This window comes from Gadus chalcogrammus, chromosome 11 (genome assembly GCF_026213295.1).
Source record: "Gadus chalcogrammus isolate NIFS_2021 chromosome 11, NIFS_Gcha_1.0, whole genome shotgun sequence".
NCBI lineage: Eukaryota > Metazoa > Chordata > Actinopteri > Gadiformes > Gadidae > Gadus > Gadus chalcogrammus.
The window spans coordinates 24,118,789-24,132,940 of record NC_079422.1 but is presented as its reverse complement, the minus strand read 5'-3'; the positions used below and the strand labels follow the sequence as shown (position 1 = coordinate 24,132,940).

General features: G+C 49.4%; 1 protein-coding gene across 3 annotated transcripts in view; it reads left to right on the top strand.

Annotated features, from left to right (window-relative positions):
* Positions 1-40: 40 nt before the first annotated feature.
* LOC130391523 (probable E3 ubiquitin-protein ligase HECTD4) overlaps positions 41-14,152 on the top strand; it is a 57,795-nt gene continuing 43,683 nt past the window's right edge. For 2 of the 3 annotated variants that reach the window (XM_056601720.1, XM_056601719.1), the window contains exons 1-18: positions 41-1,035; positions 4,988-5,526; positions 6,747-6,836; positions 6,950-7,077; positions 8,186-8,294; positions 8,955-9,093; positions 9,358-9,528; positions 9,832-10,024; positions 10,414-10,575; positions 10,873-10,986; positions 11,087-11,227; positions 11,334-11,569; positions 11,684-11,826; positions 12,023-12,093; positions 12,191-12,296; positions 12,404-12,524; positions 12,928-13,056; positions 13,768-13,892. In XM_056601720.1, coding sequence (XP_056457695.1) covers positions 886-1,035; positions 4,988-5,526; positions 6,747-6,836; positions 6,950-7,077; positions 8,186-8,294; positions 8,955-9,093; positions 9,358-9,528; positions 9,832-10,024; positions 10,414-10,575; positions 10,873-10,986; positions 11,087-11,227; positions 11,334-11,569; positions 11,684-11,826; positions 12,023-12,093; positions 12,191-12,296; positions 12,404-12,524; positions 12,928-13,056; positions 13,768-13,892 — 2,867 coding nt within the window. In that variant the 5' untranslated portion in view covers positions 41-885. The remainder of the gene's footprint in view (positions 1,036-4,987; positions 5,527-6,746; positions 6,837-6,949; positions 7,078-8,185; positions 8,295-8,954; positions 9,094-9,357; positions 9,529-9,831; positions 10,025-10,413; positions 10,576-10,872; positions 10,987-11,086; positions 11,228-11,333; positions 11,570-11,683; positions 11,827-12,022; positions 12,094-12,190; positions 12,297-12,403; positions 12,525-12,927; positions 13,057-13,767; positions 13,893-14,152) is intronic. The other variant, XM_056601721.1, reaches the window with a different exon arrangement.

Sequence of the window (14,152 nt, the reverse complement as noted above, 5' to 3'; positions counted from 1 at the left end):
ATTGGGAAATTAATTCCAACATAATATATATACTTGAGAATCATCCATTTTATGCATATATTTATATTCTGAAGTTAAGGAAAATTACACCGCATGTTCACAGGATGGCGCCCTAGTATCTCTTTACAATCAACGCACATATCCTTGTATGATCCAGAAATAGATTCTAACGGTGATCACCTCGGAAAAGTGTTTTCTTTACGGAACAGACACTCCGAGGTATGGAAAAGAAAACAGAATTTTATTTCATAGAATAATCCAATTAACTCCAATTAATGACTGATGCATAATAATACACATCTGACAGCTTAGTCCTCCGCGCGGTGCATGCCGGGAACAATTAGACGGCCTTGGAAACATGGCGTCGCACTGACAGCTGGGAGGCACTCATCATCTTGTCCAACGAGTGATACAGAGGTTGGACAGTTTACGGAACCACCGTGCCCGTTATCACACCGGGAAGGCTCGTGGTACCGGCGGTGATCCTCGCGTCCAGTCGTCACGCTCGCGTAGACGTTTTAATAACGGGTTTATGACGAGTGTCACGCCCACTCCGTAACGTTAGCGGACGCGTTAGCTCGTACCAAGCTAACCAGGCTAACCAGGGTCTGCCTGCTGCTCGCTGCTGTCAGCACCTGATGACAACCCGGGCTCCATGAGGAGAGCTGTCTGTCCGCTGTTGTTCTCGGTCTGACGACCACACGAGGTGTCTCTTTAGCAGCGAAATACATCCCACAAAGGTGGTCCTTCAAGCAAACCTGAGACTCGAGTATGTGGATTTACAGCTAGCAGTGCGCGCTAGCCGGGGCGTTTCTGCTCATTTCCAGTCTACTGAATCATTAATGTTCGACCCTTTTGGTACATTTGTCGAGGGAGGAGTGAGCGATGGGCTCCGGTGGTGCGGTCGATTCGTCCCAATGGCTCTCTGTGAAGGAGGAGACGATTTTCCTCCACGACGGACTCATTCGGGTCACGGATCTGGCTGAGCTACCCAGTGAGATAGGAGTGTCCGAGCAGGGGGACACCGAGCAGGAGGTGAGTGAACCCCCACACTACACGGCGAAACTACAACATGACCGCTGCCCGCTCTGTGGTGGTGAGTCGGGCGTGCTGTGGTGCGTCCGATCAACAGTGGCAACGGTAACCAGTGCTGGGCAGCATCACCCTGAGGACCTCAGTGCAGTAACAGAAGGGACGTCGCCTCTTGCCGATTTAGCCTATGGCTTGTGCAGACCCTCCACAGCCCATTGATGAAGCCAGGACCTTGATCTGCCCACTAGAGCAGTATACAAGCTTGTCTGGTGCTGGGCAGCATCACCATGAGGACCTCAGGCTCAGTGCAGTAAACATAAGGGACGTCGCCCATTGCAGACGTAGCCTATTGTTTGTGCCGACCCTCCACAGCCCATTGAGAACGTCTCGATGAAGCCAGGAACCTTGGTCTGCCCACTAGAGCAGTAAAAAAGCTTGTCTGAATATATGAACCCCTTCAGTAGCTTTTCTAGGATTTACAGAGTGTCATTGATGATAGACATCCATCTTGAGTGCCTGGTTGACATACGCAGGACAAAAAACATTAGATAAGACGGATGTATGTCAAAGAAACAAATGCGGTAAAGCAAATGTTCTTTATGCTTGGTCAAAGTGACTGTTGACAACAGGGAACTGCTTCAGCAACCGAGCTAAAAAGTTCTTGACCCCAACTAATATCACCATGAAATTAGTTCTGGCCCCTTAAGCTTCACACTAGAAGCTAACACAACCCATTGGTCACTGAGTCGCCTACATTCTCATGAACCACAAACAGAAATCCCTGCTGGCAGTGACCACCTATCTAAAGTAGACCTGGGTTTAGATGCCAAATCCCGGCTACCACTGTGATAGGAGGTCGTTCCCCACAAGTAGTGACGGGGACAAGGCTCTTGATCCTGTGTTGAGCCGGCCTGATCTTGTGGTGTGGTAAACATCCGAGCCATGAGTGAAATAAGTTCTGAGAAGGTCCAAGAGTCTTCTGCAGCTGTGAGAGGTCATCATAGGGAGAAGTGAGACTCCGGTTTGCTCTGTCTCCTAAAATGTTAATTCAATGATTTCGGAGAAGGCTAGTCTGTTGCTTCCATCAAAAGAATTGCTCTGCCCTCCGCATTTGTCTGTCTTCCCTGGCTTAAGCAATGACACTATGCTTGTATAGTACTGAAGTCATTGCAGGGGCCTTATAGTGCTTCCTTTGGGTGGCCACAACTCATATCTGATTTGCGAGTACTAGATTCTCCATGCATTAAGAAGGGAAAGACACCCACCATGGCGGTGGTGGGCGGTAGTGATTGTTTTGGCGAGCGAAAAAGACTGGTTTGTGTTCTCGTGGTTATTATCCGGTTGACACAGAGAAGCTGTTTTCTCCCAGTGAATAGGAGGTGAAGTATTGTTTAATGCTACACAAGGACAGCGTATGTGGTCATGCTATGCAGTGTTGTTGGCTCACAAACAAAAGGGCAAACAAAGGCCTAATAGGGACTACTGCTCCACAGGAATACATGTTTACTAGTTCACTAGGTTTTTACTTTTAAAAGTATGAGCCAAACAAGAGTGTAAACATGTCAGTCAATGATAAACTGATGGCTGCCGCACGATAATGTATGTTTACTTATAGGCTACTAGTAACTAATTCTATTGATTAGGAGATACGAATGAATGGCTTTCCATGTTTACTCCATAAGCTCCTTATTTAGGGCAAAATAAGTGTTTCTTACATCTGATATTCCCTGTTTGGACCATGAATAAAATGATCAGATTTAACAATATTTCATTGACTTGAATATTGCTTTGCTGTGATTGATCTATTAAAAGCAGCAGTAAAACCGCTGAAATTGCACCGTGTCACAGCGTCGGCCATGTATGACGCAATATATTATTATTTACCAGACATTTCCAGCCGCATTACAGCGAGGCCGGACCCTTAGCACATCCTCCTCCAAGCCTTGATGTGGAATGTTTCAAGTAGACAGCGAGCGTATCCAAACTGGACCAAGGGTATTGCCCTGATCAACTTAAACCGTGCTTGGATTCGTTTGTAAAATGTGAAGTGCGCATGACTGGTCAAATTCAATTGGTTGCGATTCTGCAATATAACTTCTCTTCTCTTAACTCCTAAAGGACCAGGGGCTGACTCAATTAACCCCACAGCTGTTATCCTTCAGGCCACTGAGTCATTGTATTTGTAAGAGTCTTATAAAGGCATGCCACACATCGATCCAGTCAAAGTCATAATACAATCTGAAAAGCAAGATAAAACCCAGTAAATAAGAGATAAGAGGGACGTGTAAGACGGGATACATGATACTCCTGCAACTCTGAGAGCAGACTTGGCCGCAAAGTTGTGCTTTCTGTTGAGACTCGAAGCGGTTGAGCTTTCGCCCGGGCCCTGAGGGAGATCCTACCGTAGCATTGGGCCATCTCACATCCGCTGGCCAGCTACACCACCAGGCTCTGTTGTCCGTGGAGCCAAGTCTGGAGGGGGAAGGCTCCCCAGTGAGATGGTCTCATATAGCTCCATTCCTTCAACCCACTCCACAAAAATCCATGTCCGCTTACTATGTTAAGTATTGTGCTGCTTACTGGCGGCTCTCTAAATATAGAGTTCGGTCCACAATATCTATCAGCTGAACATCGTCATGTACTGTAGCCTGGTGTAGTTGTGCCTATTTTTTTGTCTAATGATTAAGGGGACTAGTAGATGCAGCAACATAATGAAACTGAAACAGCATAATCTGTATATTCCTTGGGTCAACTTCAGCTGCCGATTGCTGCCGATTACTGCCGTCCCCAATCTCATGTCATAAATAGACCTTATTTAGGTCTCATGTCAAACAGATCTTGAATGGCTTCTTCTATGATATCTTCACGAGGCAGAAATCATTCATTCGTTTTCAGCTCCCTGACGTTGTTGTACGAGGCTTTTACAATGGGGTTGTTGATGAAGGCTTACACCTTGGCTTTGTGTGAAGTGACAGAGTTGTGTCTCCCAGTCACTAGCAGCAGGGTACAGTTGATACTCGGGCTATTAATATCCTCTCAATGTTAGCTTTCTGTAGACCATGGTGGAAAAGGCCCCGGCATCCAATGAATGACTCTTACTGTAATATTAGTTGCATTTCTGATCTACAATCAATATAGATTGTGCCTGCTCAATTGTATAATGGCTATTTGCTTCTGGTCTGGGATTCTTGGGCAACAGTGTAATCGATATCTCAAATGCTGCCTAAGTGCATGGGTAGCACATCATTCTCCCTCGTGATAGGCTGATCTCGATGCGTCTTGCTGTCCCGGACCAATCAGATCTTTTTCAACCGGATCTGTGAACGCAAGGCGTTGGAATTTCTCTGTTATTCGATTCGAACATGGGCCCACCAGACCACGGGTATTTTCAAAGAAATCAATGAATTTCAAATTGATGTTTCTATTTTTAGCCATGCCTGATTTACATATCCCTGAAGAATAGGGATATATAACCGTGCTAAATGGGGTTAAAAAAAATACATAATCCCCTGGCCCTGGTGGCCATAGTTCGGTTCCAGTGGCCAGTTCAATGGGATAAGATTACATTTTCTGATTCATGGCAGCATTTACTGTACACTACCCGGTTGAATACTGATTTGCCCGGTTGCTATTGTGAAACTATTCTCAGGCAGATGTTCATAGTTTGAACTTTGAACCCAAGCAAAGCTAGCTGCTTTATGTCATTGAACCAGAGACCCCAGTTGCTGTGCTTCTCCTCTGTATTGCATTGTGTTGACAGACACATTATCTGACTGTCTGACTGTGCACTATAACATAGTAGAATCAAACATGTGTGTAACCACACTAGAGCAAAATTGTAATCGTGTAATGAACACATGAGTTTAGATTCCACATTACATACCACATTTAACTTAATCTGAGGGTTACCGACTGCATAATTATTAAACTAACTTCCCCGCTCTTTCTCCGCCAGATCCTCACCTTCGAGACCAAGAACCCTGCGGAGTTGGCCGAGCGTCTGCGCGCCGTCTGCGGCAACCAGAGCAATGCGTACGCCCGTCTGCTAGAGTACCGGCTCAACGCCCTGCGCGGCCTCTGGGGGGCGCAGCGCCAACTGGCCCTGGAGGAGCAGCAGGAGCGCGAGGGCACCGGCGGGGCCGACGAGGAGGCCCTGGCGCTGCTCAAGAGGCAGGGCCTGCTGCAGCAGCCGGAGCAGGCCCCCTTCACCTCCCGCGTGGGCCTGCTGCTCGTCTTCCCCCTGCTGCAGTCGCAGAGCCGCAGCGACCCGGCGCTGTGCGGCGTCACGGCCGAGGTGCTCCTGGGATGCCTGCGGGACTGCCAGCCGCTCAGCCTCAGCAAGGAGCCGTCCGACTGCCTCAACGGCCTGGAGGGGTTGCTCTGCTCCTGGCTGGAGGACGGGGGCCAGCAGGAGGCCTACCACACCCCGGCCCTCCACGCACACAGGCAGAGGGAGAACGCCGCCGCTGCCCTCGTGGCGCTGGCCTGTGCCAGGTAGGGCCACGACACATCAAGGACGGATGCTTTCTGGGTCCCACACACACCTTGAGCCCCTGATTGGTGCATCAACCGACCAGATGCATCCTGGGTGTTAGGGTTTTATGGGAAACGGTTATTGGCAGTCGAAGTGTGGTTGCGTTGAAAGAGACAGCATGTCAGACATGCACTGTAATCGAGTCTGCTGACATACTTTAAATGTTAAAGGTTTGCTTATATCTTAGTTTTGTGATGCGCTTATCAGTGACGATTAACTTCTACCAACACTGTCAATCAGATCCTAAAATACCCACCCCTCCATTGTTTTTCTTTTAAAAGTCCCCCTCACAGCAAGCCACTCAAAGTCCCTCCCTGTCGTGTGTCACACGCTCGTGTTTTCACACCGGCTTCTGCTGTTGACAGCCGAGCTCGACTTGTCAAAACCAGAACTCGCCACTCTTTGTCCAGCTTCTGTACAGGCTAGGGCTGCCATTGTCGGGGGGAAGCATCTCGCCCCACGGCCCCATTCAGCAACAGTGGGAGCTAATTAAAGAGCCATCTACTGTATACCCCTCCCCCCCAGCTTTCGATGATGCACCGTTTGCTTTCGATTGTTGTTTTTTTTAATTAGGCTTTCCTCTAGTGTGGAGGTGGAGAGGACCCAGGCGACTCAAGGCTGTCTCACCCTCAGTCTCTTAAGCATGTGGATAATGACTCACATGGCTGAAGAAGCGAAACATGCATGGCTATACATAGCATACTGTTCCAAAGTGGTCAATCGACTCCTTTGATTAGCTTGTTTCCCACACGGTGTGCATGCCGGCCTTGCCCGCCTGCAGTACACATACCTGTGCTGAAACAGTGTGTTAACTAAAATGGCTGTGATAATACACATTACAACATAGTGGGTATATATATCCTAGAAAACAGAACATTCTATCTAGGATTGAAATCCTAGAAGATGCAGCAAATCTTTTTATAAATATCTCTGTTGTTCTCAATCAACCCAGTGTCTTCCCTCAAATCCTGGCAAAGTTAATGGTCCCCATCCCGGTAGAAAAGGGGCTTCACTTCACTTTAATAGGCGGCGGAAACTGTACTACATTCCTTGTTGTACATTCCATATTATTATGGTAGTATTTCCCTGTCGTCCCCCTGGAAATACCCTGAGATGTGCGCTTTGAACAGCTCTGGACTTACTGCCCTATTTCCTCTGTGTGTGTGTCTAACTCCTCCAGGGGATCCCTGAAAACCTTCATCCACACGGTCCACCTGCTCCAGAAGCAGACCGACCTGGGCCAGCTCCCGGTCGCAGACGTTCTCTACAGGTGAGCGTTTTAACGTTGGCTTTACTGAACGCATTCACCCACACCGCTGCACCCCGATGTGCTGGTTCTTCCTCCTGAATGTGGGACAACTCTGGTCTCTCGTCCTACTTCAGACTGCTGGTTCTGGAGGGAGGGCCGGGCTCCCCGTCCTGTCTGCTGGGGGGAAAGCACAGCGTTTCGTGGGGATTCGAGGACATGTTGCCCACGCCCGACAGCAGCGCCGGGGCCGCCGAGAGCAAAGGTACGTCCCCCCCCCCAGTGTCCCGATGTGTCCCGGTGCTCCATAGCCTTGTTAGCGTCCCCCCGGGGGAAGCTTCAGCCACAGTCTCTCCCTCTCTGTTACTGTTGATGACTCTTCTGCTAGCTTTCACACAACCATCTCCGGTCGGGTAAAGGTTACACGACAACCACAGGACCAGGGAACATGATTGTAGAGAGAAACCGGGAGTGCACACAGACTCAGTTTCTATATATAGTAAAAATTATGTCTCGTCTGGAGAGGAAAACGTTAAATTGGTCCTATTCATAAGCCTACTTTCTTGCATTTATATTTGGTACATTTTATGGGTCAAATGTGCCATTTAGCCATGGCTGGGCTGGTGTTTGAAACCGGGGCAGACATGTGGCTGTTGTTGCGTGGGTTTGAGGGGATGGAGCAGGGAACCAGAGTCGCATCTCAGTTTCTCAAACAATCGATCGGCTGACCTTGTAGAGCTGCCTATGCAAGCAGATCGGTGCCCGCGTGCGAAAGATGTATCTCGAGAGCAGTGCTGATGTAAGGCTGGCCTACGCAGGACATTTCTACTCTCCATGTGCTAGTATACTCATGTTGGTGGGATCACCATAAAATAAATCTGTCTTAAAAACGTTTACTGTAAAAAGAACTCCTATATTGTTAGCCTCCTAGCATAATTATCTTATTTCGGCCAAATTGTGATATCTTACCTAACCCATCTCTCATAATGCTGCTGATTCACTGGGCCTCATTGGCTATACCCTGAGCCAATCATAGTGCTATTTTACATTCAATGCTCACTATCTGCCTAAGTCATCTATTTTACTTCTTGTAGGCTTTATAGTTTCATTCATGTTTATATTATCCAAATGGTGCCTAACGAAGTCAAGTAAAAGCTGGAAGTGGCAAAGTGAAAATCAATGTTGGACTGAAAACACTGCCGGGACAACTCAATTGAAACAAATGCGGCCTAATTAACGATAGTATTTAACAAACTAAAACAAACATCCCCATCCAAACTAATGTAGTTATCTTTTCCCTGTGAGTGTCTCGCTCTGCTTCGCTGCCACCCACTGGTCTGTCCTAACCTTTGCCTCCTCGGTGGGCTCTGCAGACACGGATCTAGGCCGCTGCCTGGCCACCGACGGCCGCTATCTGTACACCACCAACTCCTTCGGGAGAGGACTCAGCAAGCTGGGCTCTGGCTTACATGGAACGCTGAGGTAATGGGAGAACCCACTATCTGTCTCTCACACGCACACACGCGCGCACGCACACACACACACACACACACACACACACACACACACACACACACACACACACACACACACACACACACACACACACACACACACACACACACACACACACACACACACACACACACACACACACACACACACAGTGTGATATACATGGATGCTACTAATTCCTCACACATCACACTGGCATTGGCAACCTAAACAGACATTTGCTCTGTGTGTTTTATTTATGATGCAAAGCAAAGCTTCCTCCAACTGAGTGTATTGACATGGACGAACTTCCTGATGCTAAGTTGACTATATACTGACACATTTTCAGATCACGGTGTTGAAAATTTCAAAAACATATTCCTACGCAAAGCCTGAGCGTTTGTTCAACTTCCTGTCCTCCTGCCTACAGCTAAAAGATGGCAGCATTAAAGGGCATGCATAGATCAATACCCAGCAAACCACCCTGCATAAGTGCATCATTTGCTGTGCGTGTGTGCGTGTGCGTGTGTGCGTGTGTGCGTGTGTGTGTGTGTGTGTGTGTGTGTGTGTGTGTGTGTGTGTGTGTGTGTGTGTGTGTGTGTGTGTGTGTGTGTGTGTGTGTGTGTGTGTGTGTGTGTCCGCCAACAGAGGTTTTGTGTACTGTCGTAACGAGGAGCTGGAGCCGGGCTGGGTGGTGTTCGGTGGCGGCCGGCTCCTCCACCGGCCCACCTCCTTCGACGCCAAGCCCCATCAGCTGTGCCATCTCATCGACCCATTCACCCTCCAGGTACGCACACACAAGCACGCACGCACGCGCACATACACGCACACACACACACACACAGGAACACACACAGAAACACACAGACACACAGACACACACACACACACACACACACACACACACACACACACACACACACACACACACACACACACACACACACACACACACACACAGCATCCGGTCCAGTGTAAGTCACGCCAACATACTTATCGCCACCACACATTATGCTGGCTCTCTGATCCCATATTTGTCGTCCGTCTCCAGGCGTGCCAGATCGTTGCCATGCCAGCCCACCACTTCCCCGTTGGCAGCAGCATGACCACCCTGCACCTGTGCTCCGATGGCACCTACCTGTACTGGATCTGGTCCCCCGGCAGCCTCAACGAGAAGACCCAGAAGGGCCATTCTGTGTTCATGGACGTCTTTCATTTAGCGGTGGGTATTCAGCGGCACGGTTCAGCTCTTGTTATTGTGCTTTCCTTTTATCCAAAAATAACTCTATTTTGTTAAGTATACTTAAACGATCACACTTACAGCATTAGACAATGGATATTGCACACTTTTACTTTGCTATAACACTTATTTCGGTGACTGCGGCCGCGTCGTAAGGTATCCGTCAGTCCGATTTGAATCTAACCGATCAAAGGGATAAGTGACTACAGAGAGTCGTCACTGAGTTGACATCACAGCCTCATCATCCTCACCTTCTTCTTCTCCCCCTCGTCCCCCCCCCCCTAGACCGACACGGGGCTGTGCGTGGCGGACATCCTGCAGGAACGGGTCATCCTCACCCGCAAGGAGGGCGAGTCTTCCAAGTGTCTGAACGAGCTGCTGCTGAGCCGCATGTCGCGGTTCCGCGCGTCGCACTCGGCCACCCTGGCGGCCCTCACGGGCTCCGCCATCACCAACACGGTGAAGGAGGAGCAGTCCGGTACGGAAGGCCGCCACGTTTTACATTTACATCTACATTCAAATTGAGGTCATTAGGAGACGCCGTTATTCAAAGCGACCTACAGCGGTTTAGGCACACATTCAAACACTGACGGCGGAGTCCACCAGCTCGTCGGGAGAAGTTAGGGTTTAGTGTCTTGCTCAGGGACGCCTCGGCACTCCGCTAGTAGGAGCCGGGGTTCAAACTAGCAACCTTTCCGGTAACAAGTCGACCCGAATCGACCTCCTGAGCTGAGCCGTTTTACCGTCGACCGGAGGAGACGGTCGTGTTGCGATGTGGTCAGCCCTCTTTGGCTTTCAGGAAAGGGGAAATCCCGTTCTGGGAGTTCTAGAGTGATTAACCGTTTCTTTTTTTAAACTTTCCCACAGCGGTCAACACCAGCTGCGGACTCCCCTTGAAGACGCTGAGGAGGACTCCCATGTACGTGTGCGGGACGTATCTGGTGATGCTGGCCGCGCCACCCGGCGTGTCGGGGAGCTCCGCCACCCGCTCGCTCTTCGGAGGAACCAGCGGCCTCTCGTCGCTCAAAAGTAAGATCGACACGGGCGACGCAGAACGGTACAATCGGGGGTTCATCTGGCAGGAAGGGAGAATCCCGCAACCAATACAATAGTTGGTTCCACAAGCGTTTCAATGTTGAGAAACAAATTCCGAAAAGCGGTAGAGTGAAACAATTATTTCCTGCATTCAATGTCTTCACTGTTTTCTGTGCATGTATTTATTGAAACATAAAAGGAATCACATTTTAATTCTGCATCAATATTATATGATTTACTTCTTGAATTCTCTGAGATGGCTGACGAGCTGTATGTGTTCGTCGCACCCAGTTCTAGCCTCCAGCCTGGTCTTCAACCTGACAGACGGGCAGTTCAGCAGCCGAGCTGACCTCATGGACGCCCCGGGCAGCTCGCTGGGCCGGGGTGCGCAGGTGGCCGGCCTGGGTACGCTGCACCTCCGACACATCACCCACAGGGATAACACAGCCATACTGTGATGGAGCTCAATGTAGCCAACGCTCTCCGCTCCCTTTTGTGTCTCTAGGAGCCTGCTACGACGCCCTGAACAACCTGGTGTGGACCACCTCCAGCGACTACATGGACCAGTGGTTCAACCCCGGGAACCAGGCCTTCCATCACCTGTGCCAAAGGCTGGGAGTCAGCCACGTCATCCAGGAACCCAAAGGTAGACCCCTGGGAACCCCTTTTAGAACACATGCTCTTTATGCATAAAAGTAATCGTACTCTGAGGGTTGGTGAGCCGCAATGACCCGGGGTCTGCCCCCTCACAGAGGAGACCGTGGCCACCTCGGAGGTGGTCAACCAGCTGCTGCACCACGTGGGCGCCATGTGCATCCACCAGCTCAACCTGCTGGCGGCCAGCAGCGGCAGCCTGCCCCTGGGCGCCCTGCTGGGGAAGCAGCACCCCATCGAGGCGCGCCACTTCAGCAGCATCTGCGACATCATGGAGAAGGCCATGGTGAACAGCGACACCTGCATCATCCGCTGCATCCTGGTGGTGTTCCAGGTCAGACCCCCCCAACCCCCCCGCTGCCCTCTTCCTTACGACTCGTAGTGGGTTTCTCCGTTTATTGGCCGGGTGTGGGTCCTTACGGTGCTTTGTTCTTGCTTCTCTCTGCAGGTGGTTTTCAGGTTCTTCAATCCCCAGTCAGAGCAGAACCGGGACAGCGTGCGCCGGGCCGGCCTGCTGCTGTGGCAGCTGCTCATGGCTCCGGTGGATCAGATCGGAGCGGAGATCCAGAGGGAGGTGTGCCTGGCTATCAGGTGAGCCCCGTGCGTCATCATCATCATCGTCATCATCATCATCATCATCATCATCATCGTCGTCTGTGTCCCGAACCAACGGGACACAGACATCGAGCAACACCGTATCCAGGGCCGCCACACTAAATGTACTCTCAGGTTAACAAGGGTCTGTTCTTTGTGTTTACTTCTGGTCCTTATCTCTTTATCTCTCTAGCTCGGGCCTAAACACACTGTACCAGGGCCCGGCGGAACTCAACAAACTGCTGAAGTTGGTGCTGACAGAAGGTGAGCTGAGGAATGGCTGTTGTTAAAAAGACATTAGTTCAAGTGTTTTTTTTTAACCATTGATTCCTAAGCGCGAGGCACCTTGGGTCATTTCCAGGCGAGAGAAACAGCGGTCTTTCCCAGCTTCGTGACGTCATCCTCACCAACTTGGCCGAGCAGCTGCAGAAGAATCGATTCGGGAGTGAGGAGGACGACCACTACAGGTCAGGAGTCTCGCCCCTCTTCTCATTCAGAAGTGCTCTGAATGATTCAACCTGGCTTCGTTGTAACTCAAGTGTCCTCGTCTGATGACATCATCTCCGTGTGTCAGGCTGAACGACGAGCTGCTCCACTACATCCTGAAGACGGTGGTCCGGGAGTCCTGCCTCCTCATCACCAAGTGTCAGACGGTTGCCCGTGACGACTTCCAGAAGCTGCTCTCCACTGTGCCGGTGAGCGAAGCGGGGAATCAGCTGGGACCTCACTATTCGATGTTACAATTTTTTTTATGCATTACAATTCTGTAAATATTGTGATATTTTTTTGTTGCTAGTTCTATAAATGTTGCGTCAAAATTCCATTGTGTGTGGTTTAACGGTAGGTTTGGTTTGGGATCCAGGATCTACAGGTCTGTCGGTGTCTGCCCTTGTTTTTAACAGAACCGAGTTGATGCAAATGTATTTGCAAAAACACTATATTGTCAACCGTAGGACGGTACCATCATCACACTTATCATTTGCTCCCTCTCAGATCAGTTGAAGTCTCCGCTATACATTTTCTCTGTGATTCAATTTATTCCCCCCCCCCCTTACACACTCCTCTCCCACGGACCCTCCCTCGCACCCCCCTCCCCAGGTGGTCTCGCCAAGCCTGAGCTACCTCATGGCCGTCCAGAACCACCTTCTCAGTAACACGGTGCTGATTCGCCCCGACGACGGGGACGACAGCGACAGCTCCCTGCAGGGGGAAACCGTGAAGGTACAGGTAAACACACCCTTTAAGTACCCCCCCCTACCTACCGCTGTCTGTCCATGTGGGGCCCCGTGTGACCGAGGCCCTCAGGAACACTGGGATCATGGATGCGCCGCCACGACACGGTGTGCTAGCTTGCTTGTGTTTATTCCCCTTTCTCTGCGTTAGCTACTTCCGCTAAGTTAGCTTCTGCCGCTAAGTTAGCTTTTGCCACTAAATTAGCTTTTGCCGCTAAGTTAGCTTTTGCAGTTAAGTGTTAAACGTAACTGTTTTTTTAACTCTGTGAAGCAGCATATTGAAACTTAACTACAATATATTTGCTTTGGTTTTAATTAAAATCCCTTAATTAAAATCACTTGAATTAAAATCACGATTTTAGATTTTTTGATTATTTTGTCATGCAGTAGAATAACGGTGGTAGAGGTAGACTTTTAAATCTGCATTTATTACATTGGCAAGCTTTCCACTACAACTAATATTTAAGGCGTTTTTAATAGGGTTATTATAAGTTGTTAAAATTAGGATTTGTAAATAATGGCTGTGAATTTCAAATCCTGTTTTTAATCATAATAACTTTTGTATTCCTTTATTTGCATCCTTTATGGAATTAAAAAAATAGATGCTTTTATATTTGTACTGGGAAATCCATGGAGGCAGTGTTATGGAAGTATGGGCCTGCTCTCTGCGTGTGTGCGTGGGTGTGCGTGTGTGTGTGGACCCCAGGAGCTGCAGAACAGCATCCTGTCCCTCTCCACCAAGATCCTGGTGGGCTGCGACGAGGCGGTGGAGACCCTACAGCAGGTGACCACTGCCCTCATCAACAGTGACATCCCTGACCGGGAGACCAGGTGCGAACCCATTTCACACCTCGCCTTTCCACATGTCCCCTACACCCTGCGTACCGTGTCCCTAAATCCTCCCAACTCATCGCTAGGGCTGGGCGATTTGGCCCTAAAAATAAAATCTCCCATTTTTTTTTTTTAAACCAAACCAGATTAGCGATTTAATATATATTTTAAGTTTGGATTTTAATTGAAGATTGATTAACAAAAGCAAAATTTGGTTGCCACAGACCTTAGCCAAACTCCAAACACTCACTTTTTTCAGC